This window comes from Nyctibius grandis, chromosome 4, assembly GCF_013368605.1.
Source record: "Nyctibius grandis isolate bNycGra1 chromosome 4, bNycGra1.pri, whole genome shotgun sequence".
Lineage (NCBI taxonomy): Eukaryota > Metazoa > Chordata > Aves > Nyctibiiformes > Nyctibiidae > Nyctibius > Nyctibius grandis.
In genome coordinates, this window is record NC_090661.1 from 85,861,856 (window position 1) to 85,882,740 (window position 20,885).

At 42.2% G+C, this 20,885-nt stretch overlaps 2 protein-coding genes across 2 annotated transcripts; one reads left to right on the plus strand and one right to left on the minus strand.

Annotated features, from left to right (window-relative positions):
• Positions 1-368: 368 nt before the first annotated feature.
• On the plus strand, positions 369-4,660 carry LOC137662566 (interferon-induced protein with tetratricopeptide repeats 5-like). Its single transcript, XM_068399101.1, has 3 exons — positions 369-442; positions 2,579-3,724; positions 3,804-4,660. Exons 1-3 carry the CDS (start codon positions 438-440, stop codon positions 4,093-4,095), a joined length of 1,443 nt encoding a protein of 480 aa, XP_068255202.1. The 5' UTR covers positions 369-437; the 3' UTR covers positions 4,096-4,660.
• Positions 4,661-9,081: 4,421 nt separating this feature from the next.
• SLC16A12 (solute carrier family 16 member 12) lies at positions 9,082-20,135 on the minus strand. Its single transcript, XM_068399242.1, has 6 exons — positions 20,035-20,135; positions 17,885-17,988; positions 16,507-16,650; positions 13,480-14,071; positions 12,105-12,364; positions 9,082-10,976 (listed from the first exon to the last, which is right to left on the minus strand). Exons 1-6 carry the CDS (start codon positions 20,133-20,135, stop codon positions 10,714-10,716), a joined length of 1,464 nt encoding a protein of 487 aa, XP_068255343.1. The 3' UTR covers positions 9,082-10,713.
• Between the last annotated feature and the right edge of the window lie 750 nt (positions 20,136-20,885).

The following is a 20,885-nucleotide window of genomic DNA, read 5'->3' on the forward strand; positions in this document are numbered from 1 at the left end:
TGGTGCAAAATTGTGCAAAGATGCCAGGAGGGGGAAATGACCCTTCCCTAGCCTCTGCATGATAACCGGGTCAGGCTATACCAGCCTGAAATATTCCCCTTATCGTAGATGCCTCTGGATTTGAACAAAGTAAACGCTGGGAGCTATTAGGAGCTGTTGCCACATTCTCCACAACACAATGTAATGTCATTCATGGCACGGAGCCAGGCTGAAAAAAGCAGCTTAGTGACTAAGTTTCTATTCCCCCTACTGGCGTCAGTTCTAGCTTCTTTTGCAGATTCAAACATAAGCTGCAGTTTCACTTTCTGGTTCCCATTAAATTGCTCACAGATCACGTGAGGGGCTGGAGCACATAAAAGGGAAGACATAGCAACATTGAGCAGCACCCAATGCTACTTTGAAGCTACCTTAAGACAAACGAGCAGAGAAGGAAAACCATGAGGTAAGTGAGAAACCCAGTCTCTGAAAGATGCTTTTTTTTCTATGCCATGGGAAAGTAATGCTTATTATTTACATGTAAGCAGTGAGGGACTTTGGGGATCCAAACAGCAGAAAATATTTTACAGACTATTTACTGGAAGAATCAAAATAAAATAAGGATGCTATTGAATATTGTCATGTTATTGCTTCTCCGACAAGGGCCAGTCTGTGTTAACAGAACTGACAGTCAGAAAAACTGTGTGCATGCAGTTCAGGGATGAAATCCAGGCTGCAGCTGTAGCTGGTGCCCAGCCAAATGGATGACTGACACTGATGCATTTGAGAATTTACTTTCTGATCACACCTACTGCAAGGACTAACAAACGGCAGTGCAGGTTCTGGGCTGCAGCTTGGAGCGTAAGAGAGGGGGTAACATTTTCTGAAGACTGTCATGCATGCGCAGAGGCACAGACACACACACTCTCTCAAATAGGGCAAAGCCAAGATATTCATGACAGCTTTGGAAATTGCATTTACCAGTTATGTGTTGAACTAAGCTAAATTGTATTTAATCTGCATCACAAACCTCGTTTTGTGACATTCAGGAATATTCATTTTCCACAAGTGTCTTTTCATTAATTACTCTCCACTGTTGTTTTCAGCCATGGACACTGTCATGGTTCTCAGCTGAGGCAGTGAGAAACAACACACATTTTATTTTTAATTGAATGGAACTACTTAAATGCTTCAAGCCATTCCTGCTGATTTGGGAGCCAATATCTGTTCTGTGGTATTCACCTGTAGCCAAAGGTTTCTAACAAGATAGTGATAATAACAGGAACTTACTCTCACTTCCCCTTCATCCCAGAAGAACTGTAATTACCTCACATACAGCTTTCTAGTTATTAACTGTTGTTAATACCAATCAAAAACATCAGTTAGGCAGAGGAGATTATTTGAGAAAGGCAAAGAAGTCTGTAAGACAAACTTATACATTAACAGCATTTATAAATACTTTTTTTGTCTGACCTTCCTCCAGTACCTCTGTGTCAGATGGTTTGGGTGGAAACGTGTATCCAGTGTCACTTTACCCAGTGTCCTCCCCACTGTCCCAGAACCCGTAAGAATTTCTTCCCAATTCATCCTTGATTTGCCTCCTCATAATTTTCCAATCTTTCCACTCCTTTCTTTTTACCCAAAAGACATCTCCTCTTTTACATGATTGCGCAGTTGAGTGGCAGCACACGTTGTACCATGCAGGCTGTTAGACTCTCTAGGTTTTACAGGAGGGAGAGCAGAGGAGTCTTTCTAACAAAGAAGGATTTGACTGAGAAGCCTCAGTTATAAATTTGTGTATAATTCCTTCTTTAAGGGAGAGCACAATATGGACTAAAGCGTTATCTCCTCTGCATTGAAAAGGTTTGTCCTTGATAGATGGTGTGATAAAAGCTGGTCTGCACTCCCACACAGGGGCACAGGCAGGCAATGGCAGGTGATGTCCCAAGAGCCATCAGCCCATCCCCATGCACACGGAGGAGCACAGAAGCACAAGGGCGGGTGGGGCACCCCAATGCCCCAGTCAGGGACACAAGCGCCCAGCCGGCTCTCCCAGGGCTGCCCCAGGGGACCCTCACCCCTGGGGTCCACTGGAACACCTTACAGTCTGAACTGCCTAGGGATATGGGACACGTTACAGGGTGCAGGGAAAAGCACTTGGGGATTGCGCGAGACTTATTACGGGATGTTTTGGGAGGGGACCAAAGGCAGGGAAACAAGGGATCTGTGTGATTTGGGAAGTTTTTTGATTACCTCTTTTGGGTAGGCTTCAGCAATTGTTCCCAGCAGAGGAAATATGTTCCTGAGGCCCAGAGGTATGCCAGCTTTACCATAGAGACTAGCCCTCCTCTTTGACACCCAGACCACCAGCTCTATTGCTATGTAAGAGATGTACTCATACACTGACAAGGAGAATTACTAAAATAACTATTCAGCTCTTTAGACCTATGGCTTCCCACAGCTTTGGCTTGTTTGAAGTACTGTTGACTAGTGGCACCAGCTGAGGTATTGTCTGCTTTTGAAGTACATCATGCCTGGTTTAAAAACAAGAGTAGCAAAAAGCAAATGGAGTATAAATAAGTTTTTCTTTGATTTCTTCTAGTATCGTTTCCGGGAATTCCTTGAAGAGCTCCCTGCTGCAGCTACAATGTCATTTTACATGGAATTTGCTGAAGCAGGATGTGGATCTCGATGACCTAGAGGAAACAATAGGTGATCAGATCGAGTTTTTCTTAAAATCCAACATCTCAAATTATAATCTACTATCCTATGTATGCCACCTAAAGAATTCAAATGAGGAAGCCCTGAGAAACCTCCAAAAAGCTGAAGAAGAAGTTCAAAAAAATCATCCAGATGAAATCACCAGGAGAAGTCTTGTTACCTGGGGGAACTATGCCTGGATCTATTACCACATGGAGAAATATGAAGAAGCTCAAACTTATGTGAGCAAAGTGGAAAGCAGCTGCAAAAAACTTTCAGGTACTGCTCAATGGAAGATTCAGCTTCCAGAGATCTATGCTGAGCAAGGATGGACATTATTAAAGTTTGGGAGAAAATACTATGAGAGAGCAAAGAATTGCTTTGAAAATGTTCTGAAGAATGAACCCAACAACCCAGAATTTAATGCCGGCTATGCAATAGTAATGTATCGTTTGGAAGATTTTGCTCACAGACAGTGTGAACATGCAAGCCTGTCCCTCAAGCCTCTGAAGCGTGCAGTGGAACTGAATCCAAACGATACTTTCATTATGGCATTACTTGCATTAAAACTTCAGGACTCAAAGCGAGTTCCTGAAGGGGAGAGATACATTGAAGAAGCAATGCAGAAAACCCCTGATCTTCCTTATTTCCTACGATATGCTGCTAAATTTTACAGAAGGAAAGGAGAAGTGGACAAGGCAGTGGAGATTTTGAAAAAGGCCTTAGCAGTGACACCAAAATCTGTCTTTTTGCATCACCAGCTAGGACTCTGCTACAGACAAAAGCTGTTTCGATTGAAAAAGACTACAAGTTATCCACCTCAAGAACAAGTGGAAGAACTCATCCGACTTGCCATTTTTCATTTTAAAACAGTGACTGACCAAAGGACAAAATTTTTTTCTGCCCATGTTGACCTAGCAAACATGTATGCAGAAGGAAAGAGGTATGAAGAAGCAGAAGAGACATTTCAGAAAGCATTTCAGATAAATATTCTATTCTATGATGATAAACAAGAACTCTACTACCATTCTTGTATGCAGAAGGAATTCAGCAGAAGAGACATTTCAGCATTTCAGATAAATATTCTATCTATGATGATAAACAAGAACTCTACTACAGGCATAGCGCTACATGAAATCAGAATCTGAAGCCATCAGGTATTACAGAGAAGCGCTGAAAATTGAAAAAGATTCTTATGGAAGAAATAAGTGCAGAAATGCTCTGAAGAAATTGTTGGAACAGAGAATTCAGAGAGGTTTAGAAGATGCAACAGATTTTGCTATGCTTGGACTCATTCATAATCTAGCTGGTGAGAAACATGAAGCAATTGAGTGCTATGAGAAAGCCATTGAATTGTGTCCTGACAATGAAGAATATCTCACTGCATTATGTGAGCTACGACTTTCCATCTCAAGCTAGAGCTCCCAAGAATCCTTCACACCAAAAAAAAACCCAAACCTGAGGACATTTCAACAGACTCTCAAAATTATTTTTTTCTTTTAAGGTTGAAGTTGTGAAACATCTGGTGGCATCACTTTCTGGGGATAATGTAGAAAATGAAGATGATGATTGTTCATTTGTTCATTTGCCAACAGAGAGCATGCTTGGAAAGACTAAATAATAGCTAAGCTATCTTAGACTTCAATGCTAACGCTGGTATAAAGGTTGTGTTTAAGTGATGATCTGTAGAAAACAGAACTTTTAAGCTGGAAATCAGATCTTACCTCTTACTGAGAAAAAGATAAGGGAGTCATATTGTAGTATTTCATTTATCCACTTGAAAGGCATGCTTATATACAAATGGAATTTCTGATGCTTTTTCAAATATTTGAAAAATGGGGGTTTTTTAGTGTTATTTAGAAGAAACTTTTGTTGAAGACTTGTTCAGTTTACTACCTTCTATGTTGTTTAACTATGAAAAATAACCCCTCTTTGGCTAGCTTGCTGGAAAGCTTACAAAAAGTGTATTACTGCTGTGAACTATTAAAGAGCATTACATCCATCAGCTGTTGCTTCTGGTATCTCTCTGCTGACCATTCCTCACATTAGTAGATGAAAGAAAGGGAAATGACCATTCAAAAAAGTAATAGGGGAAAAGTTTGGGCAGGATATGAAAGGGTCAGGAGATAGCCCCATTTATTTTCCCGAACTCTCATCAAAGCTGGCTTCAGAAGTGTTGCACCAAAGAATTAAATGTGCACAAAACCACATCCGTCAGCTTACCCAAAACCATGCTCTCAGGATCTGCCACAACAAACATCTGGAGAAGAAGGAAAGGCAATCTTTGAGATGCCAAAGAGATGGCTATCTGTGACCATGCTTGTGAAACAAGCCAGGGATAGAAAACACACACAAGAAATATACTGAACTGGACATGGAGGGCAGAGCGCAGCTAGAGCAAAGAGCTGCATGAGCACTGGAGAACAGGGCAGCAGAACGCAAGGGACATGGGAAAAGGGGTGGGTGCCCACAGAGTCTACGTGAGTGGAAGAAAGGGCTGAAAGGTCAGAGAGAACAGGTGGAGGAGGTGATTGTCTTCAGATATCCAACTAAAAGTCAGTATTCTTTACAACAGGCCAGCTGAATTCCACAGTATTGTACCTTGGTATAATAGATCACGGTGCTCAGGGAAAACTAATGCTGCACTTCCAAAACACTTCTGAGCCCCAGCCAGTAGCATAGAATGAAGCAAACTAGTGGCAGAGCCCGTCAAGAAGGTTGTACACTTTTGTTTCCAGCCATCCTGGATATTCCTGCCCCTGCAACAGCAATCCCATGTAGAGATGGGATGACGGGCCTGAAGGAGTGTAAAATAGGATGCCAGATCATGAAACAACAAAAACCTCTCCCCTCTCAATTCTCCCTTCAAAGAATCTTTCATAGTACAAGTGAAAGTGATCAGGAGCTTAACAGTGTACATCATAAAACCACACCTTCTTCCTAAGAACGGGCTGGGGAAAAATCCACCCTTGTTTTCCAGCCACCAGCTTTTCTCTTACAAAGGTGGCCCTACCTAGGGAAAGAGTGGGGAGGGAGGAGAACAGGAAGGACTGGGAGCAGGACTGACACACCACTCCTGAAAGCTGGTAGGAACAACAGTAGTGTTGAAGTCAGGAACTGGTGACTACCTATGGTGTTGTGCTCAGCTATGTGGGAAAAAGGGTATGTTAGGTGACCTCACTGCCCTTCTCAATCTTGAGGCTTCTAACATCAGCATCGTTTCCATCCAAACCCTCCTGAGGGCATGGAGGGCAGCAGGAAAGAATTTGAGGAAGATGTGGTGCAGGTTCCTGGACCTGTGGTGGCACATGCCTGTTCCCCTCCATAATACTGCTCCTTTCCTAGAAAAAGGAACCTTAGAATCATAGAATCATTTTGGTTGGAAAGGACCTTTAAGATCATTGAGTCCAACCATTAACCTAGCACTGCCAATTCCACCACTAAATCATGTCGCTAAACACCACATCTACACGTCTTTTAAATACCTCCAGGGATGATAACTCCGCCACTTCCCTGGGCAGCTGGTTCCAATGTTTGACAACCCTTTTGGTGAAGGAACTTTTCCTAATATCCAATCTAAACCTCCCCTGGCACAACTTGGGGATGTTTCCTCTTGTCCTATCACTCGTTACTTGCAAGAAACTGACACCCCGCTACAACCTCCTTTCAGGTAGTTGTAGAGAGTGATAAGGTCTCCCCTCAGCCTCCTGCTCTCCAGACTAAACCACTCCAGTTCCTGCAGCTGCTCCTCATAAGACTTGTGCTCTAGACCCTTCACCATCTTCATTGCCCTTCTTTGGACTCGCTCCAGCACCTCAATGTCTTTCTGGTAGTGAGGGGCCCAAAACTGAACACAGCATTTGAGGTGCAGAAAACCTTGCAGAAATAAGGAGTAATAGTAAAGTATTTTGAGAAAAATGCAAGCCTGAATTTTTTTGAGGAGTCAGAGTGACTCAATCCTCTCCAGAGTGAATTTCTTCACTGTGAGGCATAGCGATGCAAGAAATCTGTTTATTGTGCCTTACCTTCTTCGGTCTGTAGAGGATTGAGCTGGACCGCAGTACTACCCGGGGATGCTCTGTGCCAACACTGCCTTCCAGTTCTTGCCTACTGTCTTGTAAATGAGGAGAAATGATGTTTCCCACAGGGTGGTGCTGCTGCATTGCCCAGTGTGGCGACCCAGGGGAGAGGCTGAGCTTGAGCTTCGGGAAGCAGACAAAATGAAACACGCATTGTGTAGTGTCCAAGTCCAATGGGCAAAACCAGAACCACACAGAAACTGAACACCTCTCATTAGCACCCAAGTATGAATACATCACTGGAATGTACACTAGTGGTGCGGGGATAAGAGGAATGACTATAACCTGCAGGAAGTATTCATTTATGAATCAAAAGCACCTTCTAAATTATATAGAAAACTACTGGAATACACCAGAAAAGTAGTTTAGAAGAAGGTATTATTTATTGAGGCAATCCCAACTAGGGACTTTGTTGTGCTGACTGTGAGGTACTGTTACAGCTTAACTTAAACAAGCTCTTCCTTCTCACATAAATTTGTAACACTTTAGAAAGCAAACAAGGAATTGTTGTGGCAATATAAAATATATTCACCACATAGTAGCACAGACAACCTTTGTTTTTCAGGAGGTAAATTATCATCCAAATTGGAAGAAATGTTTCAGGCTCAAAGTTTTCTCTTTTTTTTTTTTTTTTTCTGAAAATAGGGTTGTTTTACAACAGAAGGTACTTGGCTTTTCTAATGCTGTTTTCACATATTTTTTTCAAGGTACAATTTATTAAATGTTCCAAAACAGATCTGATAAAAAAAATCTCACTAGAATGTAAGCAACTTCAAAAGAATGATGATTTCCCCATTTCAAACCTCATGGAATGGAAGCAGGTGGGATAACTTCAGCAGTTGTAAGCATTTTCACTTACTTACAATGAATTTCCGTTCACTGCATGGAATAGAGTACTATCCCAGGCAGGATTCATCTGAGGTAGGATCCATCTGTTTCTGTCTTGGACAGATGTTACTCAGCCAAGTCAGGCCACGCTGTCCCATGAAGCCAGACAGGCTCAGTGGTGCAGTGCTCCATCCAAGCTCATATCCATCAGTGCTCAACAGGGCTGGTGGGAACATGCAGTGTTAGCCTGGCAAATTGTTCGCAGCTAGCCCAGGCATCTCTGCTTACTGCTGCACAGTGCTGTGCCAGGAAATATCCTCTATGGAGGAGAGCCTAAATGTTATCATATCTGAAAAAAAACATTGCAGATACAATAAATCATTTTTTTAAAACAGTGTAATCCAGAGACTTCCATAATGCACTGCCTGAAATATTTCATATGGCAGGACGAATATGAACTGTTCAGTTCGGCTTGTGTGGACCAGGGAGTAGAAGTTTGGCATGAGGCTTCGCAAACCTGGGTTGTATTCCCTTTTCTTCCACTCGCAGGTCATTTCTTGTTAAGCTTCCTTCATTCTGTTACTTAGTGAGGAGATTCATGACGGGGCTGATTGACATTTCACAGTGTCTTTTATGCACAGAAAGCACCATTCTGGTATATAAGCTCTATTCTGGTATATCAGCTCCATTGGCTTAAGTTGGAGCAGAAACAGTGTTAGAAAACTCTGAAATAATTCTACCACTTTCTACAAAATGCCTGTGTATAAAACCAGTTGAATGTTTTCTGCTAAATTATATATTGAAAACAAGAAATACTGCTTTGAACACATAAATGGAAAAGCCTATGAAAAAATATCTTGAAATAAAAAAAAAAATCAAAAAATACTAATAATGTATTACACAGTATTGTTTACTAGGATAAAAAAGCATATAATATTATTCCAACAGGCTTTTACAATATGCAGTTCTGGCATGAACAACTGCTGACATGTTATGATGTGGTAAAAAAAGTAACTAAATTTTTATGAAGTAAATGATGGTGGTAATTTATAACTTTTTGAAAATAGCTTGTCTTCTTTGTAGACCACACTATCCCCTACTTTTTTATAGTAAAATTTTGCATTAAGATCTAAAATATCTTTATTGCTACTAACTAATAAAGCCACTTTTTTTTTTCCCAAACGTGCATATCTTTCGTAACTCATTAAGAAATACTCATCCATAATTTTTGTCTTTTTTTTAATGAATGTATGTTAAAACAAAAATTAGGGCCCAGGACTCAATTGCCATGCAGAGCTGAAAAAAGGTTATGTCATTAGTTTTAAGCAGTTTTTGCACTCCCATCTCTTATTCTGTGGTCTGTGCATGTAAATCGTGCTACTGGCTCTGACCACACTTCTGAAGCAGGGCAGCGAGAAATGCTTTGTTTGAGCACAGACAATTGTAGTCAAACAATTTTAATATGTTATAATCAAAATATGCATGAATAATAAAACTACTTGATACACATACTATTCATAGATATAAAAAATACATTATACCCCTATGTATGTACTCTTGATCTAAATTAAACTGGTGAACATCAGTCTATGTTGCTTTCCCTTCTGAGGCACAGAGTGGAACAGGACACCATGAGCAACCACTGAATACATTGCAGATGATTAACGAAACTACTACTTCAGCATTGATGAAAATTATTTGGATTTTGATCAATTTGCTAACGAACATAATGCAGCTTTATACAGCATCAAAACACAAAAATGATTTGCATTGCAGAATGTGAAGTTCCTCCATTGCTGACAACAGTTTCACTCTGGAAATGTAGAAACATCCCATTATTTATTAGATCATCACATCAGTGATTTACCCCATGAGCTACATTCAGACCATAGCTCCTGTGAAGCAGCCAGCTGTAGTATATTCCTCACACAAGTTGCAGAAAACCATCAGCAAACCACAGCTGTCGTGTTCTGGCCATCCAGAACAAGTGACCCGATCAGCTCTTCAGTTGGCACACGCAAGTAATTTGTACCATCTGAGGATACAGCTCCTGAGTCCAAAAAGAGATAGTCTTGCCACTGGAATATGCAAAAACAACTTTGCCAACATCCTCTTTATTAATAGCCTGTGGAGCAGGCAGGCTCTCAGTCATCTGCTTGCACGGACTCTAAATTTCTTCAACAGCTGCTGATTTTACAGGAGGAAGAGGATCTGTATCTGGAAACACACAAGCCTCTCCTCTGTTCTTCTGGGCTGCCTTTGGGCTTCTTCCAACTAAAGCAGCTAAAGCAGGTTTGTCTATCAGCATGCCTAGTCCCCTGGCACAAATTTACTCCTCTTCAGATAGTAGAGCAGCCACAGCACCTCTTCCACCCTCCCAGACAAGGATGAGCTGGAGGATCATACCTGGAATGTCAATGTTTAGAAATTCAAGCTTTAAAGATATCCAGGAAAAAAAGCAACAACCACCTCAAAATTTTGCTGTAGGGGGCTTAGGAAAGTAGGTCTAAAATAACATTTGAAATGAAATTGTAATATATGTACAAAATCCAGGCACATCATAAAAATTAAAGATGCTCCAGAGATATTTTCAGCATACATCACAGTTTCCTGACAGATTTTTTTTTAAAAAATGGCGTTGGCATTTGAAATAGTTATTTGCGAAGAGTTTAATGCAGATTGATAAATGTGGAAGTCTCTTGGTGGTGTGTGTGATTAGTCCATTGAAACATAATAGACCAGAACACCAAAAAGCTTATTTCATTAATACTGTTTTTGAAATAATTTAAACATTATTGTTTAGTTTTGGTGACTGATTGCTTTATAGTTTTCTTTTCATTATAGCCAATTATCATCTTTGAGATTACCAGTGGAGACGACATAATGAATTTCACATAAATCTGTGAACATTTGTATCTACAAACTCTATTTTCAGTCTAGCTTTCTTCTGTTACTGCATTAACTTGGTATTACCGTTGCTATATGTAGATTTTAGCCAACTAAAACATAACAGAAAAATCTAATTGAGAGATGTCTTGTTTCACAGGAGTAGTATCTTCCACAGCATAACACTGCAGAGCCACCTCTGTCTCAGTCACAGCTGTACATTACTGAATCTTGATGGCACTTGTCATCTGCTGGTGTAGCTGTTTCTATCCACAGCCAAAAATTCAACATCCTTTTGGTCTAATTCTGCTGTGACAGAATAAGCTATTGCTCCATTTGTCCAGATGCGCTGTTTCATGCCCGTATCATTGGTGAGTGACTGCAAATGCGTTCTTTTGATTTTCTTTGCTAGTCGTGCAAAGCACAGTAACGTTGAACTAAATATCATAGAAAAACCACACAGGAGAAATGATGCAGTATAGCTGCCAGTTGTGTCCACAAGCCAACCTGTAGGAAAAAAAAAATCATGAGTTTTTAAAGGTCCACCAGAATTCTGATAATTTACAAATCCTGTGATCAACAAGAGTTTTATAAACTTCTGGAGTTATCACATACAAATACAATCAAACAATACAAGTTTACATCACCATCACTATACTTCTATCTCCTGTGGCAGGGAAGAATTTGTCCTCAGCAGGCAGGTAAGGTTTTTATGGGCTTTCATTTGGAGGTCAAATCCAGGAGAAAAGGCACAGCAGTCATCACCACAATACTAAATAAACACCTTTCAACTGCATGGATTTAACTGGCAGTCTTTAGACATGCTTAGAGAGTCCTGGGATTAAATATTGTGTGCTTGAGATCCTCAAATAGAAGCATCTAGTGAGCTATGCCCTAGGCTCATGCATTACTTAAAATAATTCAATTTTGCAATAATTTTTGCTATGGAAAATTAAATTTAAAGCTTCAGAAGCAGAGATTAATTGGGAATTGATGTTAACAGCAGACAAAATATGCAAGACATATATATACCTGGCTGTTTGAAAAAGATCTCTGACTTTCCACAATATTCAAAATTGTGTCAAGTTCTTCCTAAAGAACAATAGGAGTACAGCTCTCATCCTTACTTCACTGTAATGGAACTGATGGGGAAAATGATGGTTAGATGTTATAGTGATGAGCTTATGACCAAACAGTAGTGAAACTGACTCATCCACCTCTTCAAGGCAGTTTGGAGATGAAAAGATCAAGTCCTCCGCAACAAAAAAACCCTTGGAATGAAACTCTCTTTAGGTGATATTTTCAAAATTGTGTAATTTCACAGTGAAATCTTTTGTTCCTTCTACTTGCGCAATTTCTGAACTACATGAAGTGGTGATGTAACAGCTCTTAGAAGTCCCGTTCCATACTGGTTTTGTTTTTTAAATTTCAACTTGCTCTATATGTAGAAAACATCTCATCAAAACAGGGTTTAAGTGGGATCTAAAGTCTTACGAAGGTCTAGGTGTATTTCTCTGCCCAGAGGCTACCTCCACATTTAGTGTGCCTTTGCTGTCTCTCCTCTCCTTTTACATCACACCAATAGGTAAATCTGAAGTAGTGATAACATTATAGGAAAGTCATTTGTGAACTGACCTGCAACAGGTGGGCTCACTAGATATGGTATGGCATGCAGAAAATACACAACACCCAGTGCTGATGATAAGGAAGAAGTTCCCACTACATCTGCTGTCACGACAGGGATCAGCGTTACATAGGCTCCATCGAAGTAGCCAAAGGTAAATGAGAAAGGCACAAGTAAGGGGAAGTTTTGAAGAACTGGCAGGAAAAGACAACACAGGCCATCCATTCCCACAGCAAAGAGGTAGCAAAAGTGCCGATGCTTCTTCAGACACCTGGAAATTTCGAAACAGAAAAGAAAAAGATTATCACTGGACATAGCATCTCAGTTTCTATGCCCTGGCATGCAGCACTTCAGTCTCTCTCTCCTTTATATAGCTCAAATTTCACTCCATTTTCTTATGCAGTCTTCAAGATTAAAAGCTCATCACTGACAAGCCCATGTAAGGAAAGCTGCCCACCTATAGCTGCAGAAACATCTGGTAAGCAGCAGCCCATGCTGCCTGTAGTGTTCTTCAGGCTGCTCCTAGTGAGGGGAGCTGCTCTGCTGCCAGGATTTTGCAGCCCTCTGAAATTTCAATGTTCAAAGCAGTATTCCATCGGGCTTTACATCCCAGCTCAGCAAGGTGCTCCTAGTATTATGCAAAAAATATTACAATACACCTCTCTTAGCTGTCATCCTTCACATCAGCCCTTAAACACTGGAGTTAGCATGAGCTAAGTGAGATGGCAATTCCCTTTCTCCCTGCCCCACAAAACCAGTAACTGATTTTTTCCCACAAACTGAATAAGCACAAAGAATGTGTCCTTTAGAATCAAAATAATTCTTAATTTAGCCAGTCTCTACTGATGTTACAGATGCTGTACACAGATGTTTGGAGTGAGCTGAGTTAGCAAATCATGGTCAGTTCTTACCTACTGGAAAAAGTATAACAATTTTAGGTCAGTCCTTCTGAGTATGTGCCCAACAGTGTTGGGCCAGACCCTTGACCCTTTTTCATAACTTCTGTTCCTCCCCAGCAACACAAAAGAGATGGAAAGGCAGAGGAAGTAGAGTGAGATCCTCTAGGAAAGAGGTACGGAGGATCATGCTCAACACACCCCAGGCAGGGGTTACATTTCCACTGTCAAATGCAAGAGCTTTGCACAAACACATCATATCTTCAGGAAAAAAAGAAATTAAACCAGTGGAATTGAACAAACTCAGAAGAGACAAAACCATTAAATAGCAAGCATTTCTGAAAGTTAGACTGTGTGTTGGGGTTTTTTTTGGAAAGTTACACATGCTACAGAAAAAGTCCAAAAGGTTAACTTTTGTATGTATTATACCTCACTTGCATCCAGCCTCCCACCAGCTAAAGCTTACACTTGCTTAGCCATAGGCCATTACCTTCTGTCTGTTAGCCATCCAAAGGTGATATTACCAATGATGTCTATGACACCAAGTATGGACATGAGGAAGGCAGCCTGGTGATGACTCACTCCAACACTCAAAGCATAAGGCACTAGGTAGACAAAAAGAGGACTACAGCCATATGCCATAAATAAAACCGACACTGCCAGCACCATGAAGCCTGGCATCAGTAAAAAGTCATACTCCTTCCATGAACAGTAGCATAAACTTTCATGAGACCACACTTTGATTAAAGGTGAACATATGGAGATTTGCTTTAAGTCTTGTTTCTGTGCTTCGGGGACATAATCCTGTTCAAGAAACTCTGGAGCATTTTTACGGTCCTCCTTAAGAGCAATAGGCCGCATCAAGGCACCACAGACACAGAGGTTTAAAACAAAACCTCCCAGGATGAGTAAAGCTCCACGCCAGGAAAACTGCTCAATTAAGAGCTGGACCACGGGGGCCAGGATGAAGGTACCGATTCCACTTCCTGACATGGCTATTCCATACGCCAGTGCTTTTCTTTTGTTGAAATATTTGCCCACCATCGCGATGGCTGGAGAATAGCAGAGTGCAAACCCAAGTCCTAGAAGAGCAAGCACAGTGCAGATGGCTTAATTCTAAGCATGACATATGGAACACATTAAATTAAACTACATAACCTTACTTTCATTAGCACAAATGAATAGGAAACTTTTTCTGATTCTGTATCACGCAGCCCAGTCACACTGTGAAGAGAAGCCAGGATGACTCCTTTCTTCCACTGTCAGGGTCACTGACTTGATAAACCTAGTGGATCATCATTAATCCACGATAACAAGGCTCAGAAAGAAGTGATGGGGTTCACTTAATAACAAGAACAAGGACAATCAATAAATATCAGAGAAATGGCGTGTCAGCCTCTCCTGGATGCAAGACGAGGTCCTGCCCTAGGGTCTGCACAGATGCTGGCACTGGGCACGCTGTCCTGATGAGACACTAATTTGTGATTTGGTCTGTGGCAAGCCTGAACATTAATTTTCAGGTCTCTGAAACAGTACAAAGAGTCTGTTGCTGTTACTAATATTCTACAATAAACCGTTTTTTGTCGGCTAAACAAACTCCACGCAGCAGCTGCCTGGAGTCCTAACCATTTTAAATCACTGACTACAGGTAAAGAGGGGTGGAAAAGCCTCAGAAAGCAAAGCTATGTCCAATTTAGTAAACAAATAAGATCCATATCTTGAACTGGGAAAAAGATTGTGGTCTCTGCTGCAGAACCAGAGAGCAGATTTTTATCACCAAATGCTTGCCCTAAGACTAATACATATATTTCTGAATCAGTTGCAGAAACGAGTTCCTGACTAGGGTTTTGGAGCATGTCCTACACTGAGGGTAAAACGGTCCCCACTGCCTCTGGCATAACTTGCCAACAGAGGAGATAATCACCCAGCGCCATGACCAGCTTGCTACGTCCTCCTCAAAGGCTGCACTGTGCGGGGCGGGCACTAAGCCTGCCAGGACGGGATCAGTGGATTAGAGGGACTCGGGGCAGTGGATGCCTGCTCTGGCACCTCTCAGGAGGCAAGGGGAGAAGCAGGACAGAGAGCTGGGGTTGGACCTGTGTGGGCAGCAGAGCCGGAGGAGCAGCCCTGAGCTAGACAACATCACTCAAGAGCTGTGAAAATCATGCTCTATCTGGTGTACATACCATTTAATTTTTAGTGAGTTGGCAGGGGCAAATAGGTCCCAAAAAAAAAGCCAGTAAATGTCCTGTGAAAAGTGGAAATGCAAAGTTTGGGGCTGAAAACATTTTCATATCTCTCTGAAGGAACTCTGCTACTTATTGCCATTCCCCCATCTCACCTCTGCTTCACTCTTCACAGTTTCAAGTCCTGAAGCTTTTACGGATGTAGACCTTCACCAGTTATGCTCCCACCCCCTCTCAGGGCTGGGACACCACCAACTACCAACAGTTCACCTCTCCATTAATCAGTCCTCACAGACTAGAAGTTCACTGCTAATAGAAGTGGCTCTTTACAACTCCATGTACAAAGTGCAACTGCTTTTCCACCGCAGTATTGACAGCAGGTCTCGCTAAGGAAGCCTCAGTGGCATTAGCATGGTATGTGGCACAGTCCCTGAAGTTACAAGGAGCCTTTTTATTAGTTATGAACACATTTGTCAAAGATTAACATTGTAATACAGGAGTGACATGCACTACAATAAGGATTTTATTTTTTTTTTACAAATAAGCTGTTGGCAGCATGTGAACTGCAGTAATTCCACCAACTTGTTACTAAACAGCAGGGGACCAAGTACAAAGGCTTATATGACCATGGCTACCAGGTCAGTATTAATGAGGACGGAATGTCAGTGTGACCATGGGCACCTCTCAAGTTCCTCTGTGCACAACAAACACAGGGAGGTAGGACAGAGCAAAGATATTTATTACCACCATACCTGAATGCGAATGGAGGAGCTGCTACAGCAACACTACCAAACAACAATTTGTTTGCTTTTCAAATAGAATGCAACCCAGATAAAAATAAGGTGCACAGGTGAGGTACCAGGTATTCACCCAGTGCTCCTCTGCCCACTTACTCTTATGCTTTGATTTAAACTTTTTTTTTAATATGCAAATATTTGGGGGCAGTCTAGAACTTCTGCTGTAACAAACTCCTCCCAAATCACAGGCAAAAAAGGAAATCTTTTTGTCTATCACCAGCAACAGGAGTCCTTACTGACCTCCCATAATTTCAGAACTTTAACCATAGTCCTCTCTCTAACAGAAGCTGAAGAGTTACTTTTGTAGGGTGCTGCATTTGGGCTGTATGAGACTCACTGAGCACTGAAGCCCTCACAGGGGCAGCCAAAGCCTCTCTTTCACCATGAAGGGAACAGGTCTGAGTATCTCTATTGACTAGTGCAGTGGCAATATGACATGGAGAAGAGATCACCTCTCTTGAAAGGAAGGACCATAATTTTTAACATTCCTATGTTGCTTTCCTAGCGGGAACAAAGGGTCTGAATGCCTCCTACCTGTAAGGACTCCTAATGATAAGTAGAGATGCTCCAGGTTGGTGGCAAATGAACTCAAGATTAGTCCAGCAGATGCAAGCAGCCCTCCTAGCATGATACCAACTTGGCAGGAAACGTGATTACTGATTAAACTCCCAAGTGGGGCTTCAAAGAAACAAATAAAGCTGGTTGTTAGTGGCAAGTCCTCACACACAGTTTGTTGCAATGGTCATCAAGGAAAAGGAAGCAGCAGACAAGCAGGAGAAAATGGTGATCACAGCTACACAGGGTGGTCTTCCAACATCCCCCCTATCACAATGGTGTGAGCACCAAAAACTTATAAAAATAATTTTCCTGAAAGTCAGGATAAAACTGAAATTTACAGTAGCTTTCTCTGCAGCCATTTCAGTAGATCAAAGTCATTATGGGACACAGGTACTCTGCAGTTTTTGGGCTCAAGAAAGGCCACAATGACAGCCCACATTGTTCATTACTCCACGCTTACAACCCTGAGACCTTCTCCCACCTGAAATTTGCACTTCAGCCCTCAGTAACTTCGACGTCCTTCCTCGCTCCTCCCTGGCCCTGTGGGCTCTGCATCAGACCTGAACAAGAGAGGTCTTATCTTTTGGATCATCTCCAGGGCTGCTACCCCTCTCCTGCACTTCTCCAAAGTTGATGGCTTCCAGATCACCCTGCCTCTACCATGGGGTGTCATCACCAGCCCTCTCCCTCTCTGCTACCTGCAATGCCAGGGCAAGGTTAACCTTATTTCTTTTTTTTCCCCCAAGATATAACCTGGCTGACACAGGAGACTTGCTATGGCTCATTCCATAACAGTTCTCATGGATTAACCCTTTTCCACAGCACGGATTTTCACCTAGCTGTACAGTTTTAAAGTAAACCCATGAGAAATTCTGTGAAATTCGGTACAACTGCTGCATTGATGCATGTCATTTTTAGTAACGCTGAATTTTCTTTTAAGGGAAAGGACTATTTGTAAACATACACATTTGCTAAAAGGAGAATGACTGTGGATTGATCTGAAGGCAAGTTGTACATCCTGTGCTAAGTCTCAAATATGATTCCAATCAAAAGGCTAAAGAAACAAGCGCTCAGTTAGTAGCTCTCAAACACTACTTGTACCATTAGATCTCGACAAAAGTACATTTCTGAAAACTTAGATCATTTGACAAAACAAAGTTCTGCTTCTTTTCTATAGTATGAAGACACTCCCTCCCTGCACAACTATGCTGGGGGAAGCAGCTTGGATATACCATACCCCAGAGAGCCCACAGTATCTATCTTTCCCAGCTGACTCCACCAACTGATGAACATGCTAAAACCAGATGGAGCTGAAGAAAAGCAGCCACATTAGTCTTAAAAGGGTAATACACACCACAAAGCATCGTTGCACAGTCGACAATGGAGTGGGTCCAAGCCGTTCTGGCATAATCCTGCCCAAAGTATGCCTGGAACTCCACAAAAAAAATTGAGATACACCTAGGAAAGAAAACGTGAACACTAATCTGTTGATCATGGAATATTTGCCCACCAAAACACTGGTCTCGTGCTTCAGGGATAAAGAGTACCCACTTGAAGGTCCTCTCCAGCTCCCAGGAAAACCACACCTGTGGTTTGCCTAAATCCCAATGAAATGGAGAAATTTTTAAACAGTTTCTGAGAGATATTGGAAGCAAAGGGGTACCTTAATGCATGAGGGAGAAGACATGAAATGATGTGTGCAAGTTGAATAATTCCAACAGTACTCTGTGTAAGGCACCTACGCTAGGGTGATTCAACCAGAGAAGAATCCTTGCTTTGCACTGGCAACAACTGAATCATAAATTGGTGTCCAATCCCAACAGTGGGATTAGATAATTAGGCTGATGTAGAACCTCATTCAGACAGATAACTACTCCAGAAAGATTATGAACATTACAATACCATGTTTCTCACTGTGGCATCTGCTGCTAGATTATTTAACTCATATTATTTTTAACTGAAATGAAATGGAAGTTGTAATTATCACCAGCAATTTATAGCCCACCTCATGATGTTGCTTCCCTGGTACACAAAGCCCCAGCTCCCCAGTTCTTCACTGACCTGCTTGCTCACTAATGGTAGCATTCACATCTGCACAAACTGGCAGGGCAGGGCCAGTATAGTACCTATAGAGCCAACATCACCTATAGCTATGTGTTCATGGAGGCACAAGTGCAAAGCAAGTGAAAAGCAACTCCTCATGAACAGAGAATCAAAACACAGCAGGAGCCCATGGACATTCCAACACTTTATTAAAATGCTTCCAGGAGAGGTTGCTTTGCTCTGCTTAACGAGTGTTACTGTTCTACCCGCCTCTGCAGGGAAATGGATTAAAAGGCTGCATAGTTTCATTCTGGTTTCTGGATCAGCAAGAGATCCCTTTTCCACTTCTCTTTTTTCCTCCTGCAAATCAATGAACGACCACTTTCTTAACCTTTTTCTTGCAAATACTTCATTCTTGTATACACTCTAGATGTGTGCAAGCCATTAGATGATTTCTTGGATGTAACACATTTCACACATGAAAAAGGAATTAACTCCGCTAGGATATCTCTGCTGCTATTATGGAATTGGTACATTTGCATACATAAACTAATACTGTGTCAACGTTTCCATGCCCCTTTTATGCTGTTGAAAGACCCTAGACTTTAGATCCCTAAACCTGGCAGCTTTATTTTAAAAGAAATATACATTTTAGGTAGAAAGCATTGTATTTACATTATCCTGACTGTCCAACAAGACACTGTCTCAGTGTTCCTCACTTACCAGGGTGCCTATCTCTCTGCTTAACATAGCTTAAATGTCCATGTTCACACACACCAGGATCCTCTGCCTCCAGCTGACATCAAAGTCACCCAACAGCAGCTGTGGAAGCCATCTCACCCCAGATGTATATATCATGTTTATGCAAGGCAGCAGTCTATTCCTGTTCTTTCTATTTTTGAGAAAATATTTTCTGCATATTTCAGATACCAGAAGGGTATAGAGAGGGGCCTCCTCTCCAGGGTACAGACCTTCTCGGTAAGGATTGTACCTGAAATGCTTGCAGTAGGAGAAGGGGCTATTTACAGGTCTCTCAGATAGACTCTGGAGCCAAGCAAATCCACTGAGAACAGCAAAACTGAGCACGGCTGTGGGATCAGAGGGACAGAGTGGACCCAAAGAGGCCCTACATGATTCCTGCCTCCCCGAGAAAACCACCACAGCCTGAAATAACACTGCCTTGATTCTGAAAAAAAATCAAGGAGAGGGTGTTGAGAGATAGAGCAGCTGTCAGAGGAGGAGAGACTAAAACCAGAGGGCTCATAATCCCTCAGCAGTCCCCACACTCTTGGAGATTTCAGGAAGCCTTTAAAAACGTAGTGCAAGAGAGGTTTGTAGCTAGCTGGAATAACCCCCGCAGCTGTGGGACATCAGGGGAGATCCCAAACCCTTTTCCTAAGGAAAAAAAAAAAAAGGGTAATGCCACAAACAGGTCAGCAAGACAAGCAGCATCCCCTTCACCTCGTCACGGCCCTGGTACAGACAGTGACAAGGAAGCAGCCGGCCACAATCATCCATCCCCAGCCTCCGTCGGGAGGGCCGGCATGCCGGGGCGAGGCCATGGCGCAGGCTGGGGCGATTCCTCCCTCCTCCCGGCCTCAGTGGCAGGGGCCGACTCCGGCCAGCACGCCGAGCGGGCACCAGGGCTGCGGGGCACATGGGTCACTGGCCATCTGGAGGGAGAGAGACAGAGAGAAAACACAGGCAGAGGGAATCAGGGTACATGGCATGCACTGTGAAACTGCACGTCCGGGCCAAGAAATACTGCTTCGGCTCTGCCCCATGGAAGTGGGGGTTTTCTTTAAAATGCAGTTTATGAAAATTTGTCGGAAGCAAGAGCGCATCAGAATTTGGCCCCACTTCTGGTATCATTTATTTCAGGGTAATTTGCCCAGCAGTTACATCCTAGCACATGACACCCTTTTCCCCTACAAATGTCGTCACGCATACATGTAAGTCACATACTTCACTGGTTCCAATCACTGCAGCTCATTTACCTTCGGTGGGGCTCCTCCTGCTCACACCAGTCCCTGGCCTGAATTGTATTTTCAGCTGCAGTCTCCACTCCAAGTGGCTATACTTCCTTGTACACAACTTGGTGCAAAATTTTTGTTTGAGGGAATACAATTTTCACCTTTGTAGGAAAAGGGAATATTCACTGCAAAAATCAGAGCAGATCTGGTGATGAAATGACCTCCTTGTTCTCACAAGCCAAACCCTAGATGAAGACTCTAATCAGGCAAAGACTTCATTTTCTGAGCATGGACAACTCACTGAAGGTTAGAACTAGCCAGTCCTCCTCTTCCATCCAC